Source organism: Sesamum indicum, linkage group LG1 (assembly GCF_000512975.1).
Source record: "Sesamum indicum cultivar Zhongzhi No. 13 linkage group LG1, S_indicum_v1.0, whole genome shotgun sequence".
Taxonomy (NCBI): Eukaryota; Viridiplantae; Streptophyta; class Magnoliopsida; order Lamiales; family Pedaliaceae; genus Sesamum; species Sesamum indicum.
In genome coordinates this window covers 7144088-7153987 of record NC_026145.1, presented here as the reverse complement: position 1 = coordinate 7153987, position 9900 = coordinate 7144088, and the positions used below count along the sequence as shown (strand labels likewise).

The 9900-nt window shown below is 38.5% G+C and overlaps 2 protein-coding genes across 3 annotated transcripts; one reads left to right on the top strand and one right to left on the bottom strand.

The window, feature by feature from the left end:
• Positions 464-4100, top strand: LOC105157699 (RNA-binding protein NOB1). Its single transcript, XM_011074146.2, has 5 exons — positions 464-914; positions 1683-2793; positions 2955-3123; positions 3485-3601; positions 3727-4100. The coding sequence occupies exons 1-5, from the start codon at positions 566-568 to the stop codon at positions 3871-3873; spliced, it is 1893 nt and encodes a 630-aa protein (XP_011072448.1). The 5' UTR covers positions 464-565; the 3' UTR covers positions 3874-4100.
• LOC105157683 (probable LRR receptor-like serine/threonine-protein kinase At1g63430) lies at positions 4268-9661 on the bottom strand. 2 transcript variants are annotated; one of them, XM_011074135.2, is made up of 13 exons: positions 8767-9661; positions 8321-8459; positions 8084-8155; positions 7841-7984; positions 7586-7735; positions 6885-6983; positions 6733-6797; positions 6182-6439; positions 5834-6039; positions 5583-5715; positions 5315-5472; positions 4865-5080; positions 4268-4728 (listed from the first exon to the last, which is right to left on the bottom strand). In XM_011074135.2, the coding sequence occupies exons 1-13, from the start codon at positions 8849-8851 to the stop codon at positions 4483-4485; spliced, it is 1971 nt and encodes a 656-aa protein (XP_011072437.1). In that variant the 5' UTR covers positions 8852-9661; the 3' UTR covers positions 4268-4482. The 2 variants fall into 2 exon arrangements, with proteins under 2 accessions (XP_011072437.1, XP_011072429.1); XM_011074127.2 differs by having other exon boundaries at positions 6885-7001; positions 8767-9655.

Here is a 9900-nt window from a genome sequence, read left to right as displayed (position 1 = left end):
ATATGCATTGTGTTTGGATTTGTGGTTTGAGTGCTTTGTTTTATATTTTAGAGATTGAGAGAGAAAAATAGAGATAAATAAGTGTGTGTTGAAAATAGATGATATGTTTGGATTTGTGTTTTGAGGTAATTTAAAATATTTTAAAATAAGTGGTGTAGGTTCGATGTTGGAATTTGGGAGAAAAAAATCAATATTCATTGTCAAATCATATCTTTTTATATATAAATGTGTATATATATAAATATTGTATGTTTAATGTTGTATTTTTTTAAGATAAAAATCACTGTTTATTGTCAAATCATGTCTTTTTTATATTATATATATAAATTTATTTTTATATATATTATATATAAAAAATTAAAAAAAAATATACACAAATAAAGTGTAAAAACACAAAAACAACACGTGTTTTATTTGTTTTGGGAATTACGAAAACATAAAACCAAACACAGTCCAGAAAAGTGCTTTGCCAAATAAAACTCGGTCGTTTGATTTCTCCCACATAACTCGTTCTACCTCTAGTAGGGTTTTGTACTCTCGCCTTTCTTCCTTCCTTCCTTCCGCCATGGAGGTACAACCCCCGCCCCCTGCTCCGCCGTGTTGGAGCAGCTTACTGAAACAGCAAAGGGAACACAAGCCGCCCCACCAGGACCTCCCTGCCGCCGTCGCAAACAACGCCCAATATGTTGGGGTACTGGTCGGGAGCTGCAACTCGTCAAAGGGCATTGCGGTGGCGGTGGTCGACGCCAACGCCATAATCCAGGGCGGGGAAAGGCTCGCCCATTCCGCTGACCGCTTCGTCTCTATCGCGGAGGTCATCAGCGAAATTCGTGATCCTGCTTCCCGACACTCCCTCAACTTCCTGCCCTTCACTGTTGATACTCTGGAGCCCTCTCCTGATGCCCTCAACAAAGGTATGTTTCTTGATTTCTCGATTTAATTATCGCAATCTCGTGTTGTGAGCTGTGTCTGGGTATTAGCTATATGTAGATTGTACCTTATTTCGTATTTTGCTTTACGAGAATATGTCCGTTAGTCTTGTTTCCGGTTTATACCATGTTAATTGCATGTCGTCATGTATGACTTTGTACGGTATTCATATACTATATGAGCTAGTACTATGTGTGCATCAATTGAAGTTTCATTCTTATTATCCGTATGGAATCAAAGATGATAGACATAAGGGACGTCTTTATTTTCTCCCCAATTTTAATTGAGGTTCTTAGTTAACCGCAGGATAAACTATGTGTGTGCTTTCCCTTGGCAACTTTTCTTTTTTCATGAAGAAAAGATTTTGTCCGAGTACCCTTGTCTCGTTACTTCCCTAAATGTTTTATTAAATAGAGGCATTGAAGGGCTTGCAACTACAATCTCCTTAGAGTGATTAAGTCTTATTGAGAGGCTGTGGTGTGCAGGTATGATATCAGTGTTCTTGCACTTGCAATAGCTATTTGTTGATGTTTGTTCATGGTGCTATTTTACTTAGCTGAAAAATTCTGGATCGAGTAAGCTTTCAGCTTGTCTAAAAGAAGAGTAGGCTATTCTGCTAGGTTTTCATATTGTTATACTTATGCAACTTTCAAGTCATCCAGTACAACTAGTAATATTAGAGTTGTTGAACAAGAACATATTTTGAGCTAAGGAAATGGTCTTATTTGAGTTTCGGGTATGTGGTTTTACAGTGATCAGCTTTGCAAAAGCTACTGGTGACTTGCAAACACTTTCAGATGTGGATCTCAAGCTTATTGCTTTGACTTATACATTGGAGGCTCAGATCCATGGGACTCAGCATATCAGAGAGAGCCCACCTCCTATTCACACAGTTAATGTTAAAAGGCTTCCTGAAAAGGACTTGCCTGGTTGGGGTTCTAATGTCCCTAATCTTGAGGAGTGGGAAGCACTGGATCAAGCAGTTGACAGTAGACCAAATCCTAAATCGAGAATTTTACCCATCAAAGATTTGAGCTTCGGTATTAATTCAACAGATGAGCAAAGTGTAGATAATGGTTCAAGTCGAGATGGCACGCAAATTCAGAATCAGGAGGATGGTGATTTTGCTTTTAGGAAGCCCAGGAAATACTTGCCAAAGAAGACAGAAGTAAAAATTGAGGGAAAAAAGATGGTGGCTGATGGTATTGATGCATCGCAAGGCGCATTTGATGATAATGCTGGTGATTGGCGACCTGCGGTGAGTCGAAGTACTCATAGAAGATATCTCAGGAGGAAAGCTAGACGTGAAATGAATGAGGCATCATCTGAATTAGGTGATCAAGAGGGCACAATTGCTAATGTGGAAAATGAAAACCTGGATGATGATCAATGTCCGGAGCTGGTGTTAGATGAAAACTTTGAAGACGGGACAAATGGTAAACTTGAGGGTGGTGAGATCAGTAACGAGAAGAATAGGAATGAAGATATCTCTGCAGTTCTGGATAAGATGAAACTGGAAGGAGGACCTATGATGCCTTCTCAGGATATTGATGAGCTAAATGTTCCTATCGAGGAAAACGAATCCAATGGTGTCAAGGTGACAGATTCTGCTTATGATGCTCCAAATAAAGTTGAATTCACTGATCATGAACTGGGGAACACGGAAATCATGGGCCAAACTGATGAAGATATAGATGCATCACATATGGATGAAATGAGTAGTGAACAGAGCTGGACACTTAGATCCTTGTCTGAATCTAGTGTGGCTTGTGTGACTAGTGACTTTGCCATGCAAAATGTGCTTCTTCAGATGGGTTTACGACTTCTGGCTCCTGGAGGAATGCAGATTCGTGAGCTTCACAGGTATGGTGTAAACTTTGTAGCAGCATCTTCATTTTGCTGTTCTTGAACCTTTCAGCAGTATAGTTCAGTTGCTTCTGAATGTTCTTGCACATCTCTTAGCCTATAAATGATTCATAGCTCAGGGTAGTAGTTTCATTACTTGGTAGCATTTCTCTGTGCAGGTGGGTGCTGAAATGCCATGCTTGCTCTAAGGTGACTACAGAGACCAGCAGAATTTTCTGTCCCAAATGTGGGAATGGGGGCACACTACGTAAGGTTGCTGTTACAGTTAATGAAAATGGTGTTGTGTTGGCTGGGCGTCGACCTCGCATATCCGTGCGTGGAACAAAGGTATTAATCCATTTAGAGAAGCAACTACGGGAAGATTTTTGGTTCTTTGTTCTGTAACTGATTTGCTGATGTTGTAATTCCTGTCCTTCCATTTTGACATTCTTTATCTATAAAAAGAACTGCACCAGTCTAAACTTAGAAAACACCACGGACGAAAGATGTATATCCAGTACTGCACATGCCTCCTTTAGATTAACAATATGTTGAATTAGCTTAAGTAACTTGCTTTATCCTAATACTTGTATATATGTGGCCTATGCCGCTTTGTCGATGTCTCTGCTGTGAGATTGTGGAAGTTGACATACAAGTATCTGCTTTTTCCAGAAATTGACTTAAATATGGTGCATGATTCTCTTTGCAGTTCTCACTGCCTTTACCTCAAGGGGGTAGGGATGCAGTTACCAAGAACCCTATTTTACGTGAAGATCAGCTTCCCCAGAAGTATCTGTACCCGAAAATAAAGAAAAAAAATAAGCAGGTTGATTTCAATTTCCCCCATCGTCTCATTTTCCTGCATCACCGAGATATTCTTTTGTTTTTCGTTTGGAAACCATCCATATTTTCCTGTCCATGACCTAATGATCTGAATGATTTGTTTTCCAGGAAGATGACTTCTTTGTTCCAGATAACATTTTCCGCCATCACACCGATAAGAAAGCTCCTCACCAGCCTCCAGTCAGGAAAGCACTGGCTGTTTTCAGTGGAAAACGGAATCCTAACGACAATCATTTTGCGCGTACTAAACATTAAACAATGCCATTCTACTAAATTAGTTTATTCACCTTCTGCTAAGTTTCTGTCCAGGAATTCGTATTGCTTAATTCTTATAGCATAGAGTGCTAAATCCTGAGTGATCCCTTTTTTTCTCAAGTGTAGCTCGGCAGAGGCTTTTTACCTTATTTGTTTTCCATTATAGCAGAGGGTTTGTGTATTACGAACACTTTAAATCAATGTGATTTGGAAATTTTGCTTATAAAGTGTGATCGATGTTACTCTTCATTAGTGGACGACTAGTCAATGTAGTTCTTACCCGAGTAGAGTTCAATACAACCAGCGATGAAAGTATAGAAATTGCTTTTAACAAGTCAGATATTACTATTCCAAAGAGATGCAGCTAAACTAGGAACATAAACATGAGACAACATTGAAGCAAGACCTTCATCACTATTTCATGACCTCAAATTGTCAGGCAATGCTTACACAAAAAAAAAAAAAAGATTGAGACATTTGCCAACAAGAAATTCTACATTTTCATGCCACGCGACATTTACAAGAGCTCAGGCATCAAGCAGATCGATGGAAAAGGTAAAAAAAAGTATTGCTACTGTATATCTCTGATTTACAGTGTCAGCCGAGTCACTACGACGAAAGTGCGAGCTCAGCCCAAGCCAGAGAAGACGCCTTAATCTCGGCAGATACGGAAGTGTCGATACCACTTTCCAACATGGAGCACAAGTCCCGCATGGACATCCTTGTGCTGGTATTAGGATAGATGCATAGACTTACCACCTCACATATCACCTTCAGATCCTCGTATCTGAAATGTTTCAATTCAGGATCCACCACATAAGACATAACTTCGGGCAAATCCAAGAATTCCTTGGCCTGCAACAAAGTTGATAAACTAAGGTGGTCGGATTTCCAAGTATAAGTTTCAAAATAGCCCTTCTGTTAGAACTGATATTTGGAAAGAGTCAGTTAAATTTGGAGGAAAAAGTTCGAAAAATTCATAACGCCTTACCCAGTCCACCAAGCACCCTTTATCTTTGCAGTATGGGGGTCTGCCGCTAACAATTTCAAGTAAAATAACCCCAAACGCATAGATGTTACCCTGGATGTGAAGATGACGTCCTTCCAAAGAATTTGGAAGGATGCAGACTGCACCTTCGTTGCTTATGGTGCCTGAGCTCTTCTCTGATCGGGCAAGAACTGTCTTCCAGCACTCGAAATCAACCAGCTGTAGAAGAAATCAAAAGTATCTAAGAACTTCGTCAATTTCAAGGGCTGGAAATTCATGCTTCTGTATGTGAATATATATAGGTATAAACAACCACATGACGTAAAGGGTGAGGAAAAGGAAAGCCAACCAACATTTCTCCCTCGCTACACTCAAGAAAAGACCAAAAAGCATAGACCATAAAAAACGTCGGTTGAGCTGGTTTCAAATGATTGACAGGTGATTTCATCTCACCTTGGGAGAAAAATCATCAGTCAGATAAATGGAACTGGAGTTCAGTTCAGATATAGTAAATGGTGGATCAAGTTCTGTGTGAAGATACGTCAATCCCCGGGCAATCCCAACGATAATTTTCATGCGCCGTGTCCAAGAGAATTGGCATGCTTCCCCATCTGCAGTTAACCGGAAAGCTTCTGCTTTCAGATTGTTGAAGCTTTACAACTACACCATGAAGTTCCTAAAGAAAGATAGGAAGGAGAAAAGTAACAGAAATTTAACATACAATGAAGATGTTCGTAGAGTGTTCCATTTGATGCATATTCAAACACCAGCATCCTTGTAAATGGACTGTTTTCTCTGCAATAGCCTAGCAATTTTCCCACATTTTCATGATTTAATCTCGCCAAATCTGCCACCTGAACCATGAATAACATAATGCCTAAGGAATGTCCATATGCAGTAAAAATTTCATGCATACCATCATATAATCCTTAAAAAGGAGTAAGCAAATTTTATGAAGAAAGAAAAAGATACCTCTTTCTGAAAATAAAGCTCAAGGTAGCCACTCCATTGCTCTTCCTTGATGCAAAGAGATATCACAGCAATTTCAGGGCCACCTTTCATGGTGCCTTTGTACACAAGGCTATCGGGAGAGGATCCTATAATGTTGCTGAAATCTTCACATGCTACCTCAAGTTCTTGTCTGCTGTATCTCATTACATCCTTCAGCACTTCAGAGTCTGCAGAAGCCTTTCACTTAGTTGAGCACTATAGAACATAGAAATCGAATATAGATATATATATATACACATGTGCAATGGAAGACTAGGTTGTAATTGTTACTGGATACAAAGGCTAAAAGAATTTTATAAGCCAGCTAACCTATGTAAACTGTCATGTGGTCCTTTGCACTTGACGATTTCTTCCACGGGATAATGATGGAAGGTTTTTTCTTCCACTTCTGGGTGGCAGTCAAAATGGCAATGACAAAGAACACACCCACCATAGTTCCAGTGGCTATCTCAAGAGCCAAGAGCCATGCTGGTTTTGATGAATTAGCTTCATGCTTGGATTCGTCTGTAGCTGGCATGTGCTTCGTGTTACCTTCTGAATGGGCTTTTGCGGGTGGAGCACCACCACCTGATATAAAAGTATCATCATTTACCAGTAGCAAAAATTGAATTATTTTTACAATGGTTCCAACAAATATTCAAAATCGCTTCAGTCTTGGAAGGATTTGTACAGTAAATTCTGAGAGGATCAATTCCAGTTCAATACTTAAGATGCAATATTAGGGAACATCAATGGGAACAAGAACATGCAGTTGTATAGGCATTTGATCATTGTTTTCATGAAATGATGAAAATTGCAATATTATTTATGTGTTCCAGCTTCCAGTGACAAATTACCATGGGCATAAGAGGGTAACGTACCACATTGTGCAGCAGAACGCTGCTTGGGATCTTTGTCTTGAAGGCAATTACCCTGAAAACTTGACCTATACCCAAAATGAATTGTTTCAAATAAAAGGTAAAGGCAAGAAGAAATCATCAAGAAGAGAGCAAGAACAAAATATGAAACGTACCTAGGAAGATACCCTAAGCACTTGGGTATGCTTCCAACCAAAAAGTTGTATGAAAAGTCGGCTACTTTTAGTTGGGAGGATCGACAAAAACCCGTAGGGCTGCCATTTGAAGCATACCTAATGTCATTGTATGAAGAAATAACATTTAGGAACAAGTTCTTATATAGACAGTTGCCAAGTATTCTTGAAAGTAAAACTCAGTGGAGCAATCATATAGAATTGAAGCCCACAATTTGAACAGTAGTTATCGGTTTGGTATCAGTCTATTGACCTAGTAAATTCATCGCTCACACAGTTCTAAGAACCTGAACAACTACAAATTCCTCAGAGTTACAATTTGAAGATTCTTTTTTTCGAATAAGATAAATATGCATAGACTCCCTACCCTAGGTACATAAGATTTCCAGCAAATAATTAAGGCAAACAAGACCTACACTTGGAATTAGTTTATTAAATAAGAGAACAAATCCCATGAGAAAAATATAGAGACCAATAATGTTGTTATTTTTCAAATTTCGTATGTGCTGTAGCAAGAGTACTCCCAAAAAAAAAAAAAATAATTTTGGATTGACGAGGCCAAGATATCACTATCACCCCACCCCGAAATAAAGAACAACAAGAAGACTACCAGCTAACTGAGAGAGAAAATTTCAGGTTTAGCAAGGAAACTACTCAAGATAATTCCAGAGTTACATACTTACATTCCATGTGCACTGGAAGGATAATCTGTGCCATTACTACCAGGTAAAGTTCCCAGAAGCCTATTCCTATCTACACGAAGTTCCTGAAGGTATTTCAAGTTACCAAGTTCAGGAGGCAACTTCCCAGTCAACCCATTGGATTGAAGATTTCTGTAGAATCAGAAGCTAACAACTAGTGAGGGGAAAAAAAAGGAAAGCAGTGGACAAGCAAAAGTCTACCAATGTACTATGACATTAACACCAATTTTCACTAACATTTTCACAATGCTGCTTAAGTTTCCAATCTCGGGAGGAATCGTTCCTGTTAGCCGGTTTGAGCCCAAATCCAATACCGTGAGGTTTTTCAGCATGCCAATTTCCTTGGGTATTGCACCAATCAACAAATTCCCATGTAAAATTCTGCCCATCAACCATATCCACAATCAGCCTATATTACTTCACAAAGAAAACTAGATACAAAATTAAAATTATTGTACATTGCCTAAAGCAAAAGCTTACAGTTCTCGCAAAGTTGAGAGTTGGTGTAATTCTGGTGCAATAAAACCCTTCAAAGCTACCCCGGAAATATTACTGCAAGCCACAGCAGCATCATAAATGGGAAGTTAGATTAGGCAAAAGCATATTTCTATTTGCTACCACTTCCAAATTCTCACCAAGAATGCTGTATATCAAAATCATGTAAATTTGTTTGTGATTTTGCTTTCCTATTAAACTAACAATGAGAGAAGATCTTACAGCTTTATGACATGATCTCCAGCCACGGAACAAGAGATGCCAGACCAACCACAAGGATCTGAGTCCACCGTATTCCAATTTGACAAAACCAGCATCGGGTCCTCAATAATAGCTCTTTTGAAGGAAGTTAGAGCTTCAACTAGAGAAAAAAGAGGGGAAAAAAAACCATAAAGAAATAAGAGTTATTCTGCAAGAAAGACTGCACCAAGATCTCAAAACTACAATTCTGCTAACCCACATTCTTACATTTACTTCACAATTTCTATGAACAACTACAATGGAAGATCTTGGTGATAAAATCAAACAATATCCCACATTGCAATCAATTGAGTAACTACCGATCAATTACTGTAAAGGGTGCGAAACATAATTCTCAAAGCCTAACCCAATCAAGAATCAAGATCTGTGAAATCCACTAAGACTAAGCCCGTAAGGGTAAAACTCACCTTCGTTCTTTGGAAATGAGGCGCAGTCCGCGAGCAAGAGTTCTAAGCTGAGCAGAAGAACTAGAAATGAAGTAAAAGATCTCATCTTTTCTTCAAAAATTCTCCACACAAACACTCACTCAACAGCTTGAAGAAGCCATCCACAGCCACATTCTCAAAGGAACCAACAATTAAATAAAAAAAGAAGTAAAGAGAAAAAGGACCCGGAAGAGCTAAAGAGGTGAGTTTATCAAGAAACAGAAAAGAATAAAAGCCAACTCAAATTAGAGGTGTTAAAAACTCTGCATCAAACACAGAATTTAAAGACTTAAAAAAGAATCCATAAGAGGAAACCAAAGATTCTCTCTTTCTTTGCACAAGGAATAAACAGCATGAAACAACCCAAAGAAAGCAAGTTCAACAGCAAATCTGGAACCAAAATCAGCAACAACTCATGAAAGCAAATCCACCGGCAAACAAAAGAGTTTAAGTTCAAAATGAGCCCATAAATGAGGAAGACTTGGATTCAAAGAGAGGTTTGGTGCCAGAAAGAAACCAAGAGAAAGAGACAGACAAGAAAGTGAGAGTAAAAGAAGAAGAAGAAGAAGAAGAAGAAGAAGAGAAAGAGAAATGGATAGAATGAGAAACAAAGAAACACAGAATTTTAATAAATTCTTTACAACAGCTGCACTTCAGAAAGTGTGAGGTAGAACACCTCTGGAATGTTTTTATTTGTTCTTCCTCTTTTTTTTTTTTGTGGGGAGGAAAAATGCAGTAAAATCTGGCGGTTGTGTATATAAGTTTAGCTTCTGTGAAAGTTGAAGCAGGAAAATAGGAACTAGGAAGTAATGGTTTCGTGGGATTAAGAGCTGCTGCTTAAGCTAATGATTGTAATTATGGGTAGTGAAGAAGAACAGCATTTGAGAAGATGGAGAGACGTATCGTGATATGATGATATGATAGTTTATTTTTAGCTTTGTATTTTCTTCTTGGCTTCTTCCCCTCTTACTCCATTCTTTATTTTCTTTTTTTTTTTTTTTATTGATCAGCACTCCTTTTCTTGTTTTTTGATATCATTTTTGCTATTATTTTGTTATAGCAAAAATATAGTTGATTCGGGTCGAAATTCTGTTCTAATCTTATCGAAGGGATACT